Source organism: Rhinolophus sinicus, chromosome 12 (assembly GCF_057876585.1).
Source record: "Rhinolophus sinicus isolate RSI-liver-muscle chromosome 12, RSI-T2T, whole genome shotgun sequence".
Lineage (NCBI taxonomy): Eukaryota > Metazoa > Chordata > Mammalia > Chiroptera > Rhinolophidae > Rhinolophus > Rhinolophus sinicus.
The window spans coordinates 2,930,984-2,956,118 of record NC_142512.1 but is presented as its reverse complement, the minus strand read 5'-3'; the positions used below and the strand labels follow the sequence as shown (position 1 = coordinate 2,956,118).

At 40.9% G+C, this 25,135-nt stretch overlaps 1 protein-coding gene across 1 annotated transcript in view; it reads right to left on the bottom strand.

The window, feature by feature from the left end:
* Positions 1 to 13,147: 13,147 nt before the first annotated feature.
* The window catches only part of LOC148756436 (ankyrin repeat domain-containing protein 26-like), a 56,893-nt gene continuing 44,905 nt past the window's right edge, over positions 13,148 to 25,135 (bottom strand). Inside the window, exons 15-17 of the mRNA XM_088801856.1 lie at positions 24,779 to 25,007; positions 14,710 to 14,755; positions 13,148 to 13,372 (exon numbers count right to left, since the gene is read on the bottom strand). Coding sequence (XP_088657982.1) covers positions 13,254 to 13,372; positions 14,710 to 14,755; positions 24,779 to 25,007 — 394 coding nt within the window. The 3' untranslated portion in view covers positions 13,148 to 13,253. The remainder of the gene's footprint in view (positions 13,373 to 14,709; positions 14,756 to 24,778; positions 25,008 to 25,135) is intronic.

The following is a 25,135-nucleotide window of genomic DNA, read 5'->3' as shown; positions in this document are numbered from 1 at the left end:
ACAGCATCTCCAACACTTGTTACTATTTGTCTTGTTGATGACAGCCATTCTGACTGGGGTGAGGTGATATCTCATTGTGGTTTTTATTTGCATTTCTCTGATGAAAATCGCTCTTTTTGTAGGAGGCTTATTGAGGTATAATGTATATATTCCATAAAATTCATCATTTTAAAGTGTATCATTGTGTCACTTTCAGCATAATCGTTCCCATTTAATTATGGATGACACATTCCAAGACCCCCAATGGATGCCTGAAACCTCAGATAGTACTGAACCATACCTATATATTCACTTAAAGGAAGAACTTTATGGTTTTTCTTTGGTGTGTCAGAATTGCCAGCATCACTATTCTTGTACTTTGGAGCCATAATTAAGTAAAACGAGGGGCACATGAACAAAACCACTGCAGTACCGCTGAAGTCTACCTGATAACCCAGGTGACTAATATGCAGGGAAAATATATAGTGTGTGTACGTTGGAGAAAGGCATGACTTACGTCCTGGGTGAAACAGTAAGTAATGTCACAGGATTTCTTCATGCTTCTCAGAACATCGTGCATTTTAAAACTTACAATTTATTTAGTGGAGTTTTCCATGTAATAATTTTGGACCAAAGTTGACCACGGAAAGTGAGAAAACACGGATCAAGGGGATCCCGGGATTCACACAGTTGTGCAAATATCACCACTGTGAGATTCCAGAACATTGTCACCACTCCAAAGTGAAACCCTGTCGCCATTCACAGTAACTCCATTCCTTCCCCTAGCCCTGGCGACCATTATTCTACTTTGTGTGTTTATGAATGTCCCCAGAGAAGACATAAGCCCTCATGGTTTTCTTCATAGTATTACTCCTCCCTCTCGTGAAATTTTCCATAGAATGACCCCTCATCTCCTCCAGACACTCTACCTCATCATCATCTTCCACGTACGCCTGCCTCCCCACCAAAAGGACAGGCACACACACCCTCGTTTTTACTTTCTCCAGATATTCAGATCACCCCCAATAATCAATCTCTACCGCACCACATACACTCTCAAACTCCAACAAAGGGCCGTCTCCCTTATTCCGCTCTTAGTGTCACTGAACATCTCTGTGGGGACAGCGACAGGAAGAGCAGGCTAAGAGTCTCCTTACACCGCTTCAAACCCTGTCACAGGACCTCGCCCAGGCCGAGGAACACAGAGACTGCCACAAGAACCAGTGGAGCTCCTAGTGGATAAGAAACTGAGGCCCATATTCCCGCCCCTGCAGGGCCTCTAATCATTATCACTGTGGGTCCTAGATTTTGTCCCCGCCTCCTCCACCTTTTCTGCCAATTCCTCCAGAGACCACTCCAGGTGTTCACAAATGCAGCTGTCCATAAAATGTTTCACCTACAACATTACCAGTACATCCCCTAATGCCCCCCATCTCGGATGCCCCGTTCTGCTTGAAGCAGGTAAGGAAGAGAGAAACGCTGGCCCCTCTCATTTTTCATAACAAACAAGGCGGGAATGGTAGGTCTCCTAATGTTGCAGACCTTGACTTCATGTGTGGTCTCTGAATGTTAGGTCTCAGATAAGTTGACTTAAAGACAAAGCCATGTCCGCTGCCCTGCACTTGCAGAGAGAACCAAACTTGCGATATCACAAAATGCCACAAAGCAGCTACTGGCTTGAAGTCAGTCAATGTTTTTGTCAAACTTGGCTACTCTGCCAGCACAGCCCCTATAAAACCCTCTTCTCTCCCTCCTCTGGGCCTGCATCTATCCTTTAGACATGCCGCCTTGGATCAAGTCATCTTTACTCATCCCGATAAATGCTTGTTATCTTAGAACAAAAATTTCTTAACTGGAGAGACCTTGTGTGTTCCTTTACGGGCCAACCTATCATTGGTGCTGAAACCTGGAGAAGGTTTAGGCCAGAGAATGCAAGATGTCCCCTTCTCTTTCTCTTCTCCCTCTCCCCAGGCTTGATCCGCTCTCTGGCTTCCCTCCCGGACCTGCCATAAGGACACACTCAGGACTTTCTCCCTTCCCTTGCTGACATCCCAGACAACAGCAGGCCAAATTCTCGCCGGGTGAGTGAAACCTACTATTCGTGTCTCGGACCTTCTGTCTCTCCCTCATTGTTCTAGGTTTCCATGAAGATCCCACCGCTAGGCCACAGGGTTCCCCTTGCCCCAGGGTCCCAGATCCTCCCAGTCTTGGGGACACCCAGTCTGAGAGGGATCTCACGTACTTGTGTTCGCGGGGTTGGACATCGGGATTTGGGACCCCTCAACCTCTTATTCTCCCCTTAATAGGAGGCTCCCTCCTCACCTTTCTCACTCCATCTGTTGGGACCATGGGGACCTCACATTCAGTCCATGTGAAATCTACATCCCTCGGTTGTCTCCTCCACAACTTACACACCCTCAGGCTCAACTTACAGGAGATCCGAACCACGTGACTCACCTTTTACTACAACACTGCCTGACCCCTATCTAACTTCTGTCACCACAGGGGAAAATGGTCATAAATTCCCTATGTCCAGGCCTTCTTTATACTTTGAGCTCAACCCTCCCTGTTTGATTAAAAGTCTCCACATCTCTCCCCCCAAAAAACAGACGAAAAACCACTAATGCTTCTGTTCCTGTGAGTCGATCGCAGACCTTAAGCTCCTTTTGAAGCAGACAGATGTATCACACCAGGACTGATAACTACTCATAAGTAACCCCAGACTCCTGCAGCTCCTCTTAATACCTTTATCGTAAGAGCTCCAGGTTTCCTCTTTACTGACAACCACCTGGGATGCCCTTCTCACTGTTAGGGGCCCTAGTTTAGTCCCTTCTCTCACCTTTACTCGTCCCACTTCTCATTATCCTTGGACTAACCCTGTTTGGATCTTGACGTGTTAACATTCTTGTCCAGTTTCTCTCTTCCAAAATCGAGTCTATTAACACTACAGATGACTATTGTGCAAGGCTTCCAGCCTATCCCCGTGACGGACTCTATAACCACTTTCTCCCCTTGGGTCAGAAATTAAGTTCCAGTTCATCGCCACTTAATTCAGTCCATAGACGAGGACTCTCAAGTTTTAGGGACCCAGGCGTTCCAGTATCGCCCATTTCTCGAAAGCAACTGAACTTAAACTTACTTGTCACCCTTGCTTTCACACAGAGGACAGGACCCAGGCTCCCGCATCACAATGGAGGAACCCAGGGAGAAACCTCACATGGCAAGAAAGCACATTTCTTTCTTAATAGATGTGGGGGCCCTTTTCTGTGCCCTCCCCGAATTTTTAGGGGCTACTCATCCCTGCTTTGTCTCCATTGGTGGGATTGATGGCTTTATCGCACAATGTTGAACTATACCAGCCCTAACAGGCTCACTTCATAACTCGGCTATTACCACTCATTTCTTATACTCCCCCGGAGGCCCACACTCCAAATACAGTCTCCTTCCATTTTCGTCTGCCCAACCATGGTCCCATCTTTCTCCTTGCTCTCCCGCTCTGACACTCCGATAGAGATGCCCTTACAGCCGTCCCTTGTGGATCCAGTTCTTTGGGAGACCTTCTATGATTACACACGACAGTCCTGTCGAGATCTAGCTCTGTGATCTATTCTCGTTTCCAAACCAATGCCTATACCCTCTTTCTCACGTCCCCATCCCTTTCCTGAACCCGCTCGCTTCACTGTGCCAGACCTCAAAGACAGCAGTCTTTCAAAGGTTTTTGGTTGAGCCTTCGTTTTCGCCCAGGCCTAGCTCCTGTCTAGCCTCTCTCCACCTCGCCCTGAACACGCCCCTACACTACGTGGATAATCTCCTTTTGTGCAGTCAGTCTCACTCTCTCTCTGCCATATCTCTACCCGTCTTGTGTCCATCGCTAACACGGGCTACCTGCTATCTTCAAGCAAGGCACAAATCTCTACTTCCTCTATTGTCTACTTGGATGTCCCTCTCACCTCCACCGACATGGCTATCATGGCTAACGGTATATCCAAATTTAACTCTATACCGCACCTTGGGCCTCCCCCTTCCTCAGTCCTTTCGAGCTCACGTATGTCAGATCCTTCCTTCCAGACAGCCTCCCAGCTAATAGCTCACCAATGACCGACTGCCTCCTAGCCATCATCCTCATTCAGCAGATCCATTGGGAGTACGCACACCGCATTCTTCCCCGACCCTAAGACACTTCCTCGGTTTCTCTACATTCCCTAAGCCCCAGGGGACTGGGTCCATCTCAAACACCTGAACCTGTCAGACTTACGACAAACTGGGAAAGAGCCTTGCCACCATCTTGTCACCACATCCACAGCAGCAATTGCTGGGTCACCCCTCCTGCTTTCATTTGTCTCAGCTGCAAAAATAGCTGACCCGCCTGTCCTGCGACTCCACATGACCGCCCAGGCCCCATGATAATGGCACCTCATTTCTGAGCCCCACCTCGTTTTGACTTTAAAACATCCCGCAGGAAAAACCAGGAGACTAACGAACTGTGATCCCTCCCCTCCCCTTTTCCTCATTGCGTGAACCACACAACTCCAACTTCACTCCAGCGCCTTCTCTCCCCCTCCAAATCCTCTCGGTTATGTCTTCCTTTCCCCTTATCTCTACTCGTCCATTTTAGAGCTCCTTTTCTTTGATTCCATCACCTGATTTTCAACCCAAGAAGACTTGAGTCCCATTACTGTCTTTATTATATTACTCTTCCCTCTCATAACACTTTGCATACCATTACCCCTTATCTCTACCTGACTCACAAGCTAATTCTTTATCTTCCACACACGCTTGCCTCCCCACCAAGTGTACAGGCACTTACTCCCTAGGTTTCCTTTCTCCAGATATTGAGATCACCCCCAATAGTCAATGTCTACCTCTCCCCACATATACTCTCATGCACCAAAAAAGGTCAGTCTCCTTATCCACTTCTAGTGTCACTGAACATCTCTGGGAGTAACGAAAGGAACAGCAGGGCTAGGAGCCTCCTTACATGAATTTCAAATCCTGCCACAGGATCCCACCCAGGCCCAGAATCAGAGGCCGCCTCAGGAACCAGTGGCGATCCGAGTTTATAGCTAAGAGTGGCTCTTGATTTGTCCCCCTCGTAGGGCCTTTAACTATTATCTTTCCTGGTCCTAACCTTTGGTCTTTGCCTCTTCCATCTTTTCACACAATTCCTGCAGAGCCGACTCCAGGTGTGACAAATGGAGCTGTCCATAAAATGCTTCACCTACAACAACATTACCAGCCCCTTCCACAATGTCTCCCTCCTCTCGCCACCTTCATTCAGCCTGAAGAAACTACAGAATAGAGACACGACGGCCCCTCTACTTTTTAATAACAAACAAGGCTGGAAGGGTAGGTCTCTGAATGTCAGAGACCTTGATTTAATGTTAGGTCCCTGAATGTTAGGTCTCAGAGACCTCGACTTACAGACAGAGCCATGTCGACTGGCCTACACCTGCAGCAGAGCCAAGCTTGTGACAAGAAAAAACACCACAAAAGAGCTACTGGCTTGCTGTCATTCAACATTTCATGTTCAAACAATGCTATCCTGTCTGCACAGCCCCTATAAAAACCTCCTCACCCCCTCCTCAGGACTGGAAGTCTCCTTTAGACATGCAGTCCGGGTTGTAGCCATCTTTTGCAGAGCCCATATACTGTTGCTCTCTTGCAATAAAGCTTTCTTAACTTGCCTGACCGTGTGCATTCCATTTCCGGCCAACCTATCAAACAATACAACTGATTCTCAAGTGAATTCTATATAAATAATGTTGTAATAACATTGGTTTGGAAAGTTTGGTTGAAATAAGCGCTAGACTTAAGAGCTGAGTTTTTTTTCAATGTAAAGGAATATGCCACCAAATTTTTGCCTTCAGTTTAGAAAATATGTCTTTGCCTATATAATAGCTTATGCAATTGGCTATTTCACTGTCTGACTCTATTGCCAAAAATCATTCTTGGATTTAGCATTACATTTGATAACCTATAATATGGAATGTATATGATTCTCTTTCATGTCTATATGTATGTATGTATGTATGTATGTGTGTATGTATGTATGTATGTATGTATGTGTGTGTATCGGACATATAAATAGATATCCACACATACACGTGTATATACTCAGAAACACGCAAAAGAATGTAAATAAAAACATAACCACACTTATTTGTCTAGGCCATAGTTTTATGGTTCTAACAGATTACTTGCTATATATAAATATATATAAAATACCTCCAAATATGTGGTAAAAGATCATAGGTTTACAATGAAGCACTAACTATATGTGTCTGTCTCAATCTTGCCCTTCCTGTACAAGTCCAACCCATGCCCTCCATCAGTTTTTCTTTTTCAGTTCCTTGGGTGGGTAATGTTTACTCTCCAAATACTGCTTCTGTATCTAAATGTTATTGTGCAATTGATGTTATATTTTAACTATTGCCTTCCTAATATGATAGATAGGATGATCTCCCTTACATTGTGATCTACTCCTTTTGCTAATTTATTTAGTCACTACTCTGATTTGTCAACTACGCAAATTCAAACAAGATATGTGCACTTGCACTTCTTATCCCACATACCAGAGCCAATGTCTCTTGACTTCACATTTCGTTAACATGAGGACACCTGTACGGCTCAGGAGGAGGCTGATGGTCAGTAGGTACATGAGTTCTCTCCCTACCCAAGAAGGGTGCTAAAATTCCATTCCCTACTCTGTAGGTCCATTGCTGTGACCCCTGTGCCCCAGAAAAAGGAAGTTTTCTCATGAAATTTAAATCAATTGTCTGTTTTTTATGACTTTAGCACATCTGGAATATTTTTCTAAGCTCTATAATTATATATTCTAAAGAATGTGATTTTTATCTCTGGACCACATTTTCCAAAAATCTGATATTCTACTGGTTTTCTTGGTACTTATACTAACTCATTTCAGGATTTCCTGGATTCCATAGTGTCCTTCTCAAATTCTTACATTTGACATACATTTATACATGTAATTAGCTTCTAATATTTTAATATTTTAGATTTAGAGAAGAACTAGAAAAATAGTACCCAGTGCCCTTATTTCCATTAGCTAGAATCTCCTAATGTTGGCATGATCAAAATTAAGAATAAACATTTTACCAGAGGTTAAGGGGCGAGGGGAGTGGTAGATTAGGGTAAAAGGGATCAAATATGTGGTGATGGAAGGTGAACACACAATGGAATTTATAGATGATGTAATACAGAATTGTACACCTGAAATCTATGTAACTTTACCAACAATTGTCACCCAAACAAACTTCAATTAAAAAGAACTAAACATTGGTACAATACTGTGGTCTAAACTCAAGACTTTATTTGGATTTCACCAGTTTTCCCTACAGTGTTGTCTTTCTGTTCCAAGAGCCAGTCCAATCCAATCTTTGATTGCCATAGTTCTCCTCTAATCTGTAATTGTTCCTCAGATTTTCCTTGACTTTCATGACTTTGACACGTTAAGTGTAATTCTCAGCTATTTTATAGGAAGCTCCTCAATGTTGATTTTGTCTGATATATCCTCATAAGTACAATAAAGTCATGGGTTTCTGAGATGAATATCAGAGGTGACATGCCCTTCTCACTGCACAATTTCAGGGAGTACACGATGTAAATATGTATTATTACTGGTTATGTTAAACTTGGTCATTTTGTTAACGTAATGTCCACCATGTGTTTTCATTGAGAAGTTCCTTTATCTCCCTTGATAAATAATATTTAATGGAGATACTTTAAGACTGAAAGATACTATTTTTCCTTCAATTTTTGGCCTGCTGATTTTTTTGTTAAATCTTATCCAGGTATCATATCCGTCAAGGCAGGATGCTGATCCTCTTAGTAATTCAAGCACTTCCCTGCCCCTCAACTAAGGATAGATTGCCGTGTTCTCTTCTCCAGCTGCGATCTCTTCTCACTAGTGTTCTAAGAGCAAGTGTTTGGTTCCCCTGCCCCACAGATAAGGCTGCTGTTCCAAAGAGGAGATAGAGGGAAAGTGTTCCAGTGGAGTTCAATGCTCCTTCCAAAGCGGCACTCTTTCCCATCAGTGTTTTGTTTTGTTGTTGTTGTTTTTTTTTTTTTTTTTTTTTTTTTTACCAGGAGAGGCATTTCTTAGGATTCTCCAGCTCTTCTGTGAGTGCCTCCCAGGGTTCATGGAGAAAAAACCATGCGAAAGGATGCAGATTTCATTTCCCTGTGATTTGTTCCCTAGTTCTCATGTCTCATCTCATTATTTTCAGGCTCACGCATATTCTTTCACTTATATTTAAATATCTGATTGTACACACTTAAGAATAAAGAAATGAAAATATTTCTTGCAAGCTCGATCTGTGGAGAAGGGGCTTGTGGATGGCAGGCCCCGCTTCAGCATGAGCATTTAAGACATAAGAAAAAATTCCTTCAGACCCTTTTTTCCTTTAGCTTACCTTCCACAGTATCAGAAATTATGTTTTTACAGTAGAAGTTTTGCCCTATTCCACTCCTACTAAATAATCTTTTCATAGGTCTCTGTTGTCTGCAGGTTAAAACTCAGACTCCGTGCCAGGTCCAGTTTTCCCTGACTCTAGCCCTTTCCCCATGCGTCATTCACCCGAAGGAGAACAGTCCCAGGTTACTTTTTTGCTTGATTATAAATTCCCTGAGTAAAGGTACATAGTGTCATTCCTTACTGTAATTTTTAGTGCCCAATACAGTGCCTGATGTATGGCTGGTCCTCAATAAATTCTGTTTGCTTCCCCAAAAATACTCCATCTTGATCCCTCCAAATGTTGTCCCCATCTACCAAAAACAACTATTATGATCATCACCTTCCAATCCCAGTGTCACCTCTTTCCTGATCTCATCTCATTGTGACAGTATTAGGTGCTCCTTACATGATATTTGTGACACTTTTATCATGCTATAATAATGTGCTTACCTTTAAGTCTTCCCTACTGCACCTAGGATGGAGCTAGGGCACATTTTTCTTGATTGTAATAATTACTATATCAAACTGAAATCCTTAGACCGAAACGCTAAGACTTTGGATCCTAAAACCAAAGTCACATTGTGTCCCAAGTGTCCTTCTTCCAGTTCTTTGCACCTCACTGAGGAGCAACGCTCCACTTCATCTTTCTTCCCTCTTTGGTTCTGAGCTGAGCCAGGCTACACTACAGTGCTTCTCCCTATGGCATAGCTTCTTAGTTTGGACTGGTACCTTCTGTGCACCCCTATAAGACCATATCCCTGCCCTAAACATGAACATAGGAAACAAGTCCACTTACATTGTCACTCATACCATCCCTCCTTCCAGGTTACAGAACTCTATAGAGAACCAAAGTGGCCTCAGTCCACGGCCCTGACTCCCGAGAACTGACCTCTGCTTGGGTGTCATCTCACTCCCGGTGCTTCACCGACCTGGTTTAATGTTAGATGCCAGCTGTAGCTTCATTAAAGCTGAACTGATTAGTCCCCCTTGGACAACAGGCTGAGCGGTCTTTCTCCTTTCAGGAGACAACAACTGTAGTTAGATTAGCTTATGTTTAGCCCTCAAAATGAGGAACAGAAGTGCTTCCTCAAGTCCTTTATCCTCTTGATCCATCTGCTCTGTGCCGTGACAAACAGAGAACATCATGCCTCACCATAAAGTTATTTCAAAATTTGACTAACAAGTCTTCAGCAAGGCATTTGGCAAAATCTTTTCTGATATCCTCTCTTCTCTCTCTGTCTCTCTCTCTCATACACACACACACACACACACACACACACACAGCAAGAACATAAGTTGGATGAAGGTTCAATCAATAGGACAAATATATAGTTAATTGTTCACACCAAAAGGGTAGAGAACAATGTACTGTTATGCATCTGTCTTGAGTTCTGTAGTCAATGCCACATGGCTCTGTTTTCAGCCATTTCCCATTCAACATTTTACTCCCTAATGTGAAAAAAAAGATGCACATTTTATCACTTTTACTCACACAGCCACGTCATTGTAAATGCATTGGATAATGGCATCAAAATTCCACAGAAATCTCAGAAGGTTAAAATAATGTACTATGTATTTCAGATGAAACTTAAATAGAAAAATGCAAAGGCCTTCTTACATATAAATAAGAATTAAAATATTTCAAGGTGGAGAGAATGGTTTAATGACAGATATCATGCAAAAGAATGAAGATTTTCATTAAATATACTTCTCTAATATGTATTTCTGTTTGGTTGGTTCACTGTTTTATTTGCCTAGAAGACATTCCAGTAGACATTCAATGAATGTTGTTTGAATGAGTGAGTCAGGTATATGTTACAACTATGTTGTGTATAGAAAAAGCCAATAAAAGCTTAGATTGCAGTAATAGAAATGGACAGACAATAGAACAAGAGAGAACATAGGCTTGTTTGTTCTTTCTGTAGCCCCAGCACAGCTGTGGTAGTACTATGTTCAGTTCTGAGCAACATACTTGAGAGAGTATGTGTAAAGCGGAACTATTCAGAGGAAAGTTGCCAGAATGATGATACTCAAAAGCCAGCAGGAATCTCAGAAAATAAAGATGAGCGATCAGGGTTACTGTCTTTAAACGTACAGAACACCATTTGTGTGGGGGAAGGGTTACCTTAATTCTGGACGTTGTCCATGGGAGAACCAAAGCAAGTGACAAGATTTTAGTCAATATAAAGGAAGATTTTCTGTAAAGGGAGGAAGGAAGGAAGACCTATCCAAAGATACCAGTCACGTCTTAAGAACTAAGTTCCTGCATTTTGAGGGGTGCAAGATAAGGTGATGGAGGAGAACTGACTGTGGGTGGTGAGCACACAATGGGATACATAGATGATGTATCCCTGCTCTCATCATGGATATTCAACTGGTGATATTTTCAACTATAACTAAAATACCTTTCACTGGTCACTGTAAATCATTTCCTGACCCAAATGAGGTATTGATGTAAGTAATGCCATGGGGTTCCTGCATACTACTTTTAGAAACATGCCGGGTATAAGTCAGTCAGTAGGGTGTGGGAAACAAATATTACTATCCACACTCACAGAGAAGAAATGTAAAACTCAGAGACTGAATGACTCAGTGAAGGTCACACAGCCAAAAAGGAACAGAAATGAGTCTAGAATTATCTGAATGTTGTGTGTTGTACTAGTCACTGCACCCTCTACCTTCCTGTACGTTTTCTATGATGTGTATCTGTAGTGTAATTTATAACAAACATGTTATTCACACACTAACATAGAATTAGAGTAGGAAATAGTTTAAACATATAATTCTATAGTTTGTTTTTACACTCCTGTGTACATATTTTAAATACCTGAACAACAGGTCTAGGGCTTCTCCAGTGCTTCCAAGCAACAAGGCTTTTCTCACAATATTGAAAAAAAGGAAACTACCTTGAATTCAAACTGGCAGGTATTTTTCTTTTGGCTGTACAATGAAGAAAGTAGCATTTTATGTTAAGACTCTTGAGATTGTAAACAAAATAAGAATTATGTGCTTGAACCAAAAATTATGAACTTTGGATGCAAAATGTATTAGCGTAGACCTAACAGTCATTTAAAAGATTGAAAATGATAAGTTTTCACTAGCTTTTCATTTCCTTCCCAGCAGGGAATTGATGAGTCCATTAGAGCCATAATCTATGTCTGCAGAGCGAGTTAGGGCAGATTCCAGCCCAACAAACTGTGGCCGATGCCTGGGAAGCAAGACGTGGGTCCTTGAACTAGAGAAACAGAAGAACTTGATACGCGTAATTTATACACCACCCAGTGATCCTAGAAAATCGATTTTTCAAAAGCTCAGAGTCATCTGAGGTGCAGTGTAAGTGCATCTACAATGATTTATTTTTTTAATTGCTGTGGTATGTTGTGGGATATCATAAAGTTAATTTGACAGAGACTGACCATCCCCTCGAATTCACTGACATTTCTGTTATTTAAAAAATAACCTTAAAAAATAAAGTTAACAAATTAGGACCCATTGGATACAATAAACTGTGAATCCATACTGATGAATGAATGGAGAAAAAAAAAAAAGATGAGGAACAGGGACCTTGACATAGTCTGAAAGGTCTCCCCCGTAAAGCACCAATGAATTGTAAAGTGAAAAGACAACATCACAGAAGAGAAAACCGGCAGATACTACCATCAGTGATCAACGTTAACAGCACCAAAAAATGGCACAAATCAAAATTGTAGTCACATCACGAGATGCAAAGAGAAGAGCACAGGACCACTTCTGTGATGCTCTTGTGAAAAACATATGATCTGAATCTTACTACAGAGAAACATCAGAAAAACCCACATTGAAGGACAGTCTACATTACTGGAACTTACTCTTCGAAAGAGTCAAGGTCATGAAAGTCACTGAAAGACTAGGGAACTGTTCCAGACTCTAGGGCATGAAGAGACATGACAATTAAATACAATCTATGGATCTGAACATGATCTTTGTGCTATAAAAAGAATATGAGGATTAAAGGATAGAATGCAGTAGTGTTAATTTCCTGATTGTGAAGGCGCTAGGACAGGTCAGTGGAATGTACCATCTTGTAGGAAATAAATAAATCAGGGATGATGGCATAATGTCAGCAATTTGCTATCAAATGAATCAGGCAAAAAAAGTTCTTTGTGTTAAAACTTGGAACTTTTCCCTAATTTTAAACTGCTTCCAATAAATAAATACACTCAATAAATAAAAAAGGTGAAAATCCTTAGACAAATCTTATTGCTCTATGAGGACAGAATCTATGAATCAGTGTTTAAAATTATATCCAAGTGTTATGGCACTATAACCATTGTAATACATCCAAACATTGCTCATAGCAATAGCAGCAGATATCAAAATGATGCCTGCCTAAAGCTTTACTTTCATATATGGTGATAAAAACTGAAAAATACAAAAAAAGGCTATCAGTTAACACCATCGAAGTATTAATGACAACTTTGTTGTTTCGGTGTTATTAAACACTGGTATTTGGATAGTTTGAGTATGTAAAATGCAATACTTCTTGTTTTCATTTCATTGCAAAGTTAGTTAGATGCCAAGAAAATAGTTTAAAATACTATTAGGTTTGTGCTAACGTAATTGCGATTTAAAGGTTTACAAACAACTGAAAACCCCTCAATTAATTTTGCACCTATACACATATGATACGAAATAAATTTTCCTATACACATGTGATACAAAAGTATTTTCCTTTAATAAGGATTTCGCATGTCATATGCTTTGGGATGCAATTAAAATGTTATTTAAACAGCCCAGTAAATACACTTGTATGACTTATATTTTAGATCATATACTTTTCTTTCAAAATTTGGACATATTCTTGTTTTGCCTTCTTAAGTTGATCATCAATAGATAATGGAGGAAATGTTCGATTGTATTTAGATTCAAATTCAGCAGCATCTGGAAAGAAAAAGAAAGAATTATGTTCTTTAAAATACAACTAAGTATAAGCGTTAAGAAGAATGAAAAACCTATATATGAGGCAACAGTGCACAATAGGAGATCATATTCAATATAATTTGCCCACGGCTGCACACTGACTTAACTGCTATTGTTAAGTATCAGAGCTTCTGGTTGTGTCGTTCTTCATCCCTTTATTGACAAGGTCGTACGACAAGCACTGAAGTTACAAGGTGAAGAAGACACGGTCCACCCCTGACCCATCATCTACTATAAACTGAAGGAACAGATGAACAGGCGATTTCCATTCAGAGTCCCCTATACCACACAAATGCACAACAGGACGCGAGTGGGGCACACGGAAGGGACACCCCAGTATTGATTGTCTGTTCTCTGGTGGAGGTCATACGGAAGTTGATGCCTGAAGGACAAGGACAGAGGAGGCCAGCTAGAGGGAAGAAGCAGATGCAAACTAGAGTGGGGGAGAACACTTACGGAATGAGAAGTGGTCTAGTTTAGGTAGATGCTAGAGCAAAGGTGCAAACAAACGAGGCTTGGTAGCAAGACACAAGGCTGAAATATTTGGTGAGAACTAAATTGATGTGGGTGTTTTCATTCCATGCAAAGGAATTTGGAGTTTCTCCTGAGGGTACATGGCAAACTAATGACACAGTCAACGACTGCAGATTTAAATGTCACCCATCAGGTGACAGCTACAGTGTTTCCCCCAAAATAAGACTAACCGGAAATTGAGCCCTAATGCGTCTTTTGGAGCTATAATTAATGTAAGACCTGGTCTTATTTTCGGGGAAATATGGTAGCTTGGCCCTCCCAGGAGGTACCGTATTTCCCCGAAAATAAGACCGGGACTCATATTAATTTTAACTCCAAAAGACACATTGGGGCTTATTTTCCGGTTAGGTCTTGTGTTTGGGGAAATGCCATATATGAACTGTAATTGCCTAAAAATCACTAGATAAGTCTGGGTATTGGGCCTCATATCACTGGCAAAAACATAAGAAGTTGATGACGCCCAGTTTTCAATGTGCAGGTGGACAGTTCCATAGGGATGGCAGAGGAAAGGAAGGGGACAGACCAAAAACAAAAAGAGATACATAGACTCTTGAGATATTTAAAAAGATATACAATGTCATAAATACTGATACGACCTTGTCTCACTATAAATGTTTATGCTTTCACCTTTTTTATTTGCTATGAAGAAAATATGTAATGTAGTATCTATTATCAGAACATGGAAAGGGATGCCATTTACTATTTACATTTTATTCCAGAAATCAATGATATCTAACTTGAATTAATACATTTTGGCAACATACCTTTCTGTCGACCTCTAGCTAGTTCTTTCTCGAACTTCTGCCACAACTGAAATAAATCAAATCTTATTATAGCATTTAAGGTAAACAAGAGACTTTATTGTAGAAATGACATATATGTTATGAAATGTGCCCTATAAATAATACCTTTAGAGACTAGATTTAACGTACAGATTATATAAATCCAAAAAATTAATAAAATGAGTAAAACAAATTACTGCCTGTTTTGATTTTACATAATAGAGACCATCTATATGAGATGCTGTTTAGATTAATCTGACCAACAGTGCAATTGATATTGGTCTACCGAAAATACATAATTTCAAAGGGTGACGTTTGATTTGATTGGTACAAAGAAGTTTAAACAGGTCAAGTCATATTTTACAGTGAATGCAGTACTTTGCAATTCTTAGAAAAATTGTCCTTTATAAATGTTTCTTGTTTTTTGTTTTTACTTTAATGGACTTTTCCTCAAAATGAGCTTTCCGTTCTTGCACTTCTAGAAAAGTAATCTTAAGGTGTATTCTAGGCTATTCATTTTTCAGCATAGAACCTTAAAGACATAAAATGATGAAAGTGGTACTGTGATGTCATGTGAAAAGTCTACTGACAGAAACAATAACCAAAATGATTTTGCCATCTATGACTGAAACATTACTGTATTCATATGGACAGAAAGATTTCCGAAATGCTGCTTGAATAAAGCATGACCGAGAGCCAGTTTTCAAATTTACTTTCTTATTCATGACTTTGTAGTGTTAGAAACAAAAAATAATATATGAAACAAAAAATAATATATAATTCTTTAAATGTAACTTTGTTCCTTAGAAATCAGGCCCAATTTCCAAAACACTCAAGTAGCCCTAGTTATAGTCTATTTAATAATGAAATGCGTGGGAATATTTCACATTACAAGTGTCCCACTCTAGAGTGTTCTTACTTAAACCTTTCTTCTGAAAGCTATCCTCTAACTAAGTGTCCAAAGGAGTGCTTAAAATAATATCCAGAACCTAATAGATACTGTGGTGACAGCAATGTGACACCCAATCCCTGTACAAATTAGGGGTGAAGACAAATTTGTTGGCCATCATGTTGCCCAATATTTGCATAACACTTTTTTTGTGAATGGCTTGATAGACAGGACTTATAACATGAATAATGTGACAACAACATCACTAGACAGGCCGTGTAAAATCAATAACTAAATACCCTATGAAGGGAGAGGACTTTCATGAAACAGTTTTAAGTTACTGTTAATCAACAATATAAAATGTAAATCACATTTTTACATGACTTGAATTCAGGAACTACCAATGTCAAAAGACACTTTAGAGCTGATGGTCCAGCTATGTCTTATTTTCGGGGAAACACGGCATGTTTATTTCTAGGCGAGGCGTGTGTTCAGATGGTGGAAGTAGCTTGAAGTCCAACATTAATAAGGAGAACACGTCTGCAGTCTCATTTATACTTTTCCATTCATCAAATATATAGAAAGCTGAGAAAACTATACACAAAAGAATGTGTCAGCAAACTTTAATCCAAAGGATTTTAGCTAGAAGGATTTTCTCACAACTGGCAGTTCTCACTACACTACGTCTCGGAGAAAGCTCAGGTCCCATGGGGACACCCACGGATTAGCACAGCTTAGGAGCCTGCATCCCTCCTTAGCCAGGTAGTGCTACGGTCTCTGCTTTGCTTTGTTTTGTTTTAATTGGGGACTATCGAGGAACAGTTTGCTTTTCCAGGATGTCAAGCCATTTTTTTTCAATCTAGTTGTGGATAGTGCATCTCACTGGCCAATGTGGGACTCGAACCGGTTACCTTGATGTTATGAGCACCTCGCTCCAACCACTGAGCCAACCAGCTGCCCACCAGCAGCCCAATTCCAAGCTCAAGCCGTTGCTTCTCACGGGTCTATGTGGGAATCGAACTGGCAACCTTGGCGTTATGAGCACCGTGCTCCAACCACTGAGCCAACCGGCTGCCCACCATTGTTCACCTACAAGCTCAAGCCGTTGTTTTCAATCTAGCGGTGGAGGGCGCAGTTCACTGGCTCATGTGGGAATCGAACCGGCAACCTTTTTGTCAAGAGCTTGCACTCTAACCAACTGAGGCATCTGGCCGCCCTTGGTCTCTGTTGTTACATACCGTGTTTCCCTGAAAATAAGACCTAACTGGACAATCAGCTCTAATGCATTTTGGAACAAAAACAAATTAAGACCTGGTCTAATTTTACTATAAGACAGCGTATGACATGATATATGATATGATATGACATGACATGACATGACGTGGTATGACATGACATGACATGACATGACATGACATGACATGATACAATATAATACCAGATCCTATATTAATTTTTGTTCCAAAAGACATATTAGAGCTGATTGTCCGGCTAGGTCTTATTTTTGGGGAAACACAGTAATAGAGTTTTAAACAAAAAAAAAAATTTCTCAAAGAACAGTACTATTCTTTGAGGAAAACAATATTTTTCAAATATGAAAGTCACTGATTTAGTGAAAGTCCCTAATTTTACATAAGAGGCAACCAAGGCTCACAGAGATTATAGGTCACCTGAGGTCACCAAACCAATGAGCTGCGGGCCAGGAATGGGATAAGCCTTCCTATTGAGGCTAGAGTGCTATGCCAGCTGCTACCTCGTATTAAGGAAAATTCCATCGATTTCTAAGCACAACTCAAAGAATATGAATACGTAATACTTTGTCATGTAGCTCAATAATGTTAAGGCATGAGAAACAAAATAGTAGCTTTCTAACTCAAGTATAAGCTTTAAAGTCAGGAATAAAAATAAAGACACAGATTAATATCACAACTTCTACTAACAGAAGTCAACACACTCAGTTTATAAAGCATAAACACTTCTAAACACAGAACACGGAACTTAAAAGGGAAAATCATGAGTTAAAGAAAGGAAACTCAAGTTGAGGAAATTCTTCCTTAAAATGACTTTTCTTTTCCTCAGAATCAAACTTGGCTGACCAATATAAACCAACACAGGTATTATTCATGTTGGGGTTAACTATAGCGAAATTGAAAACACAAAACAGATTTCTCTTTACCATCTAGTGCACTTCTGTCCAATCTCACATCATCACAACCATATCATAAGTCTTTCCAGGGTTCTGTAGTGAGTTGGGACACTGATCTCTGGATCCTGACAGAGTTGGTGCTTTTTCATCTCTTATTCAGCCTTGCATGATTGGGCAACCCAGCGCCTCACAAGGGAACAGCGTTGGCCTTGGAATGAGGACATTGACTTTAACAAAAACGGTTTTTCAATTTATGAGGAAATACTGAAAACTAAACACCTGTTTCCTACCAAAAAATAATTAAAGGAAAAATGTCCACAAGCATATTCTCTTGCATTGCTTATGCCTTTACACTCTTTCATCTTCTGATTTCTGTGGTAAAACTACTGAGAACATTTTAACTGTGCAATACGCTTAACAATTTACAGAAGCATTGGACATTCACTTTCTTTTGGTACCCAGTCCTTCCTCCAGGTTCACCACTCTGAAGGACGTGGACTCCATTTAGCCGAAGGGCTGTCCGAAAGCCCTTGGCTTTGCTCTCCTATGATGTTTTAAGGGGAAGCTGAATGAAAACACAGGTTGGAGCCCCGTTTAGCACAGGCCTGTGCTATTTTTCTCTGCGTTAAGAAGGCCACAAAACACCATCAAAACCACAAACCACCATGCATTGATTGAAAGGAATATTCTTTGGAATGATGTAAACATCATGTCAAGAGAGACAACCCCTTTCTATCTCCACCGATATCTACAACTCATCGGGCATCTATCGCCCAAGAAAGGTTCTTCTGCTCAACACACTACAATTCCTTAAAAGACCACACATCTGTATAAGGGAAGGAGGGTGCACTGGATGTGAAAGGGAGGCAGGATGGAGGCAAGGACAGGGACAGGCCCACAGCCGCAGTTCCAGGTGGACAAGGCTGAGCCTGAAGCCCCCGCAAAGGCAGTAGCGTTGGAGGGGATGGGGTGCAGCTCCCACATCACAGCCCAGGGGAGGCTAAGCGGGGCAGCAGCAGCATCCCCCCACCTCCCCAAGAATCCCCACCCCTCTCCAGATGCAGCAGTGCTGGCACCACCAGGGACCAGTAGCAGCAGCAGAAACAATTCTCCATTCTCAAGACCACACACAGTGCTACCAGGATACATAGGGAACCAGGTAGAAGCTCAGCGGGCTCAAGAACAGGCTCCCCTCAAGCACCCACTTCCCCCACCTGAGTGGTGGTGGTGACCAGAGACCCTGGAGATCTGGATACAGTTGCGACACCCACCTCCCTGGTCACCCAGGCCTGGACTCCCACACCCACAGCTAAGCCCCCCACCCCTGGACCTCCCATACTCAAGGAGCACCTGTGGGAGAAAGCAGAAACTACACTATTGTACCATCTACTGAAAACAAAAGAAAGACCTCTAATTATATACCTGTTTAATTGTTCAAATCGAAATGTACCTACATAAGAAAGTGTTCACTACTTCAAATGTGCCTGTAGAGGAACAAGGCATTCAGCAGCATGAACAAGCAAGGTGACACAGTAACACTGAGAGACGATGACACTTCTTAAGAAACCAAGTCAAAGTCACGGAAGACTGTGATCTACATGACCGAGATTTCAAAACAGCAGTCATGCTCTCTGCTCGTCATACAGAACAGCTAAGAGACTTGTAGGAAGGTTACTTGAAGGTTGGCAAACTGGGCGAGCAGGGGAAGTGGGAAGGGAGACTGGGCCCGCATCCATGGCTGTGGAGGTGCTGGTGGTGCCAGAACAGAACAGAGACCACAAGAGCCAGGAGGTGGGCCTTTCCCTGTGTCCCACAGCTGATCTCCGCTGCCCAGAGAGCAGCATATCCAGCATTTGATGCAGTAACCTCAGCTGAGACCTCCAGCTGGGCCCTAGGTCAGACAAAGGAAGGAAACACCATACCTGGGCCCCTCCCCTGACTCTCCCAATCCTACCCCTGCCCTTCCAGAGACTCAAAGTGGCCCCTGAACTGAGGAGTAGTGTCAGATTACAGAGGAGCCCTAGTGCTCAGAATCTGGGAGGACCAGGTTTGCAGCTGCTGTGACCCAGGGAAGAAGCTGGGAAGAGTGTGACACTGCTGGGCGGGGAGAGAGAAGACTCCTCCATCCCCAGCCGCCACCTTTTCTGACCTGCCTAGGGCAGGGCAATTACAACTGCAGAGACATCCCCAGGGGTCAGCAGTAGGCAACAGTGGCAGCTCTGGGCATTCAGCAGCTCAGAAACCTCCCACCCTCCACACCACACACACACACACACACACACACACACACACACACACTCACACACACGGAAGAAGTGCCCTAAGACTCAGGAGACCTGGACACAGGGCTGGCTGTGTTACTCTCAGTGTGCATATGTGCAGGCAAGAACAGAAACTGCACTGACTTTGTAGAAACTACCATCCAGCCCCCATAGCCCCACTCATCCAGGACTGCAGTCCCAGGGTCACTCTGGGCACCAGGTGACCGGCTCTGCCTGAACAATACGCAGAGGACTCTCTGGTACAGCAGAGGACGGCCTGGAGATTACTTGGTGGGCTTAAGCCAAGACTGGCGCTGCTTTTTTTGTTTTGTTTTGTTTTCGTATCTTTGATATTTTTGCCTGTGTTGAGTGTGGGTTATTGGTTGTTTTTACACGTGAGTGTATTTGGTTTTTTCTTTGTTGTTGTTGTTGTTGTGCTTGGTGATGTGCTTTGTTCTGAAATTGCCCTACACCAGGGCCCAGTCCAAGAGTCACAATATTCAACATACCCAGACTCCAACTCCAGACCAAACCAGAGTATTATCGGGTTTGACCTACAAGTGACACACCCAGAGGGAATTCTCTGGCTCAAGAGCCCATAGGGGCCAAGCCTCATTTGAATGGTCAACCCTCACGCAGCAGATCATCCACCGTGGGCAGAGCCAAGTCTCACAACTAGTCAGCCTAGGATCAATCCCACCTACTGACAAGCCAAAAGCAATTAAAGTTCAACTTTAACAAGACAATATACACAACACAAGGGTCAACTTTGGAGCACACGCATAGGAGAATATGGAAGTGGTGCAAGTCAAATATAAAGGACACGCACTACATAAGACAACCAAGCAAAACCAAGAACCCGAGGGGATCTACCTAACACATTGAAGCAAACACAGAGAGTCAGCAGGAATGGGGACACAAAGAGACATGTCCCAAATAAAAGAACAGAAGAAATCTCCAGAATTGGAACAAAATGAAATAGAGGAAACCAACCTATTAGAGACAGAGTTCAGAACACTGATGACAAGAATGTTTAAAGAGCTTAGTGATGACACAAAGAAGGATAGAGAAATCATAATGAACAACCAGTTAGAACTAAAGAACACAATAACTGAAATAAAGAACACACTTGAAGGAATTACCAGCGGGTTAGATGAGGCAGAGAATCGAATCAGCGATTTAGAAGACAAGTTAGCAGAGGTCACCCAAGCAGAACAAAAATAAATCCATGCCTATATGGTCATTTAATCTATGACAATGGAATCAAGAATTTACGGTGGGGTAAAGACAGTCTAATCAATAAATGTTGCTTGGAAACCTGGACAAACACATGCAAAAAAATGAAGCTGGACCAGCTCCTTATACCATATACAAGAATAAATTCAAAATGGGTTAAAGAGTTAAATGTAAGATCTGAAACCGTAAGAAAATATAGGAAGAAAATATAGGAAGAATCTTATGTATATATGTATATATTGCCCGGAGTAAGATTTTCACTGATATATCCCCTTGGGCAAGGGAAGAAAGAGAAAAAATAAACATGTGGGATTACATCAAACTAAGAAGTTTTTTCACAGCAAAGGAAACCATCATTAAAACACAAAAGGATCCTACTGAATGGGAGAAGCTATTTGCCAATGATATATCCAAACTTTATTAAAAAACTCACTCAACTCAACTCCAAAAAAACCAAACAACCCAATTAAAAAATAGGCAGAGGACATGAGGAGACATTTTTCTAAAGAGGACATACAGACATGAAAAAATGCTCAACCTCACTAATCATTAGAGAAATACAAATAAAAACCACAATAAGATATCACCTCACCCCAGTCAAAATGGCTAGCATCAATAAATCAACAAACAACAAGTGCTGGCGAGGATGTGGAGAAAAGGGAACCCTTGTGCACTATTGGTGGGAATGCAGATTGCTGCAGCCACTATGGAAAACAGTATGGAGGTATCTCAAAAATCTGAAAACGGAACTACCTAATGATCCAGCAATCCCACTCCTAGGTATCTATCCAGAGAAATCCAAATCTCCAACTCAAAAATCTTTATGCACTCCTATGTTTATTGCAGCACTATTTACAATAGCCAAGACATGGAAACAACCGAAATGCCCATCAGTAGATGACTGGATTAAGAAACTGTGGTACATTTATACAATGGAGTATTACGAGCCATAAAGAAGAAGGAAATCTTACCATTTGCAACAATATGGATGGAACTAGAGAACATTATGCTAAGTGAAATAAGTCAGACAGAGGAAGATAAATACCTTATGATCTCACTTATATATGGAATCTAAAGAAAAGAATACATGAGTGAACTAATCAGAAACAGTCTCAGAGACATAGAGGAAAAACTGAAGGTTGCTAGATGGGAGGGGGGGTGGGGATAAGGGGGAAGGTGAGGGGATTAGAAAGCACAATCGGTAACTACAAGATTGTCACAGGGATACGAAAGTCAATTTGGTGAACGTAATCAATAATGTAAAGATTTTGAAGGGTATGCGATGGACACTTGTCTCATTAGGGAGACCACCTCAGGGATGATGTAGATGCCTGACCACTGCACTGTACACCTGAAGCTGAAGCTGAACAATAAGGAATGTTAATGTTAACTACAGTTGTTTATACACACACACACATGTACATGTATGTATATATATATGGTTACAAGAAGTGGAGCACAGCATTAGGGATAGAGGTAGTGGAAATATAATGGCTGTGTGCGATGTCAGAGGGGTCGTTGATGAGGGGAGAGGGTCATCATTATGTGAGGGATACAAATCATAAATGTTTACCTATTACATTGTTTTGTACACCTGAAACTAATAATAAAAAAAGCTGAAAAATAAATAAATAAAACTCATTAACTGAAAAAACAAAACAAAAACACCCAGAACTAGTTTCTGCACAGTAGAACAAAAAGTAGCATTTCTCGATGACTTTCAGGCATGTATCTAACACCTGTCAATCAGCAATCTGGCCCTCAGCTTAAAATAACCCAGTTCAATACAGTCTATTCATGGCTGAAGAGAAACAGGGCTGAGCGATTTTCAACTGTAGCCCCAGCAAGAAGCTGAGTATATTATATACTATATTATGTAAAATACTATTTGTCAATAGTCAAAAGACATACAGTAGTTACTTCTAGGGCCAAAGATCAGCACGAACCAGGAAAAACTTATTCACCTGAAACTAACGACATACATTATACTTCACTTAATTTTTCAAAGACAAAGGAGGTAACAGACTCTCTGCCACATATTATATACTCCCCCATGAAAGAATTATTATTTCATTATCCTTTTTATGCCTACTGCTGCCTAGAGAATAAAATTCAAACTCACTTAAAGCCCTCCTCAATTTGACCTCTACTAACCGTTTAAACTAATTTTCTATATTGTATGCTGCATGTAAATCAGACCAATTGTTCCGAGCAGATGATTTCTTGCTTTCCTTCCTGTATTCTCCATGTTGCTTAAATGTAATAAACATTTTGGAGGGTAAAACAAAACAAAACAAAGAAACAGCAGTCATGAAGAATCTCACAGATATAACAACACTCACAAGGCAGTTCAATGAGTTCAGGAGTAAAATGAATGACCAGAAGGAGTACTTTATCAAAGAGATGGACACTATGAAAAAGAGCCAAACAGAAATCCTGCTGGTCAAGAACTCAAGAATGAGTATTTTTAATAACCACGTCACACGAAGAAAACAAGTTGTGATTAAAGATTCCCTAGCATTGCCATCCTACTCATCAATTACTCAAATGCTGTCAAGACATATAGACATAAGTGAACTTCATTTTAAAAATTCAAATATTTGCTTAATGTTCCTGTTTAGAATATGTACAATTGCGAAGCATCTCATTTTAAAACACTGAAATAGATAATGCTATGAATAAAATAAAAATTAAGGATATACTGTCTTGTTAGAAGATAACTTTAAACATAAAAACAGAGATGAATCTTTTCCAGTATTACAAGTTTGCCGAATTGATAAAAAGAATCATATCCGTTTCATTTAATAATAAACATCCATTTGTGGTTAAGTGTTTGGACGTCCATCATTCACTTACGCTTAGGGGAGGAAACACTGGGATGCACAAAACTTTAAAATTGTTATGAATCATCTCCAACTAAAACCAATTAAGAAGTAAGCCAAAGCATCTCAAAGCATACCATTGGTTATTAGGCAATGATATTTAACACCTAAAATAAAATTTAAAGGCAAATTTTCAAGAATTTTAAATGCATCACTTTAATTACATTTATTAAAAAATAATAAATCATTCTTAACACAGGAGAGATCTAGGGATTTAAAAAAAGATTGTAAAATTTCTGTCTCCTGTGTATGTATATTAACACACATAATTATGACTTTTACCTCGTGTACATTAGTCAATGAAACAACTCAAAATTTCACCAAAGACAAAGAAAGAAAGAAACAACAACTCACAGACACAAACAACACTTAGTGGGTGAGGGGAAAGAGAGAGAGGTAGAAGAGGGAAAAGGGGGTAAAATATACGGCGATGCAAGGAGAACTGACGGGGGGGGGGTGAACACATAGTGAAATATACAGAAGATGTATTATGGAAATGTACACTTGAAACCTATATGATTTCACTAACCAATATCACCCCAATGAATATATAAGACAAAACAAAACAAGAAGTCTATCAAAGAAATACAAAAGAAAGAAATCTGAAACCCAAGGGAAAGAAGCTAATATAACTAACCTCGGTACAGTAAGCCTCCAGGCTATCATCATTTGTAGCCTGTGCGGTTGACTTCGGAATCACCAAGTTTTCTCTTGGAGCAGGATTTCCACTGCGGAGTAGCTTAGTATTCAAACTTCCAACGCAAGGTGGCTCCAGGACTGGCCTCCTCAGAGCAGTGCTGAGAAACTGGTTCCGCTGTTCCTTTGCGAGGAGTTTGGTTCTGGCCTCTGCCGGCCTTTTATCAGCACTGTGAAGATTGTGAAACACAAAGCTTTGAATTTTATTTTTCCTGAATGACTTGCATTTTTTTCAATTTGCCGTAATAAATAGTAAAAGGAATTTCCCATTAAACAGCATTTTAACACTGAAAATGTG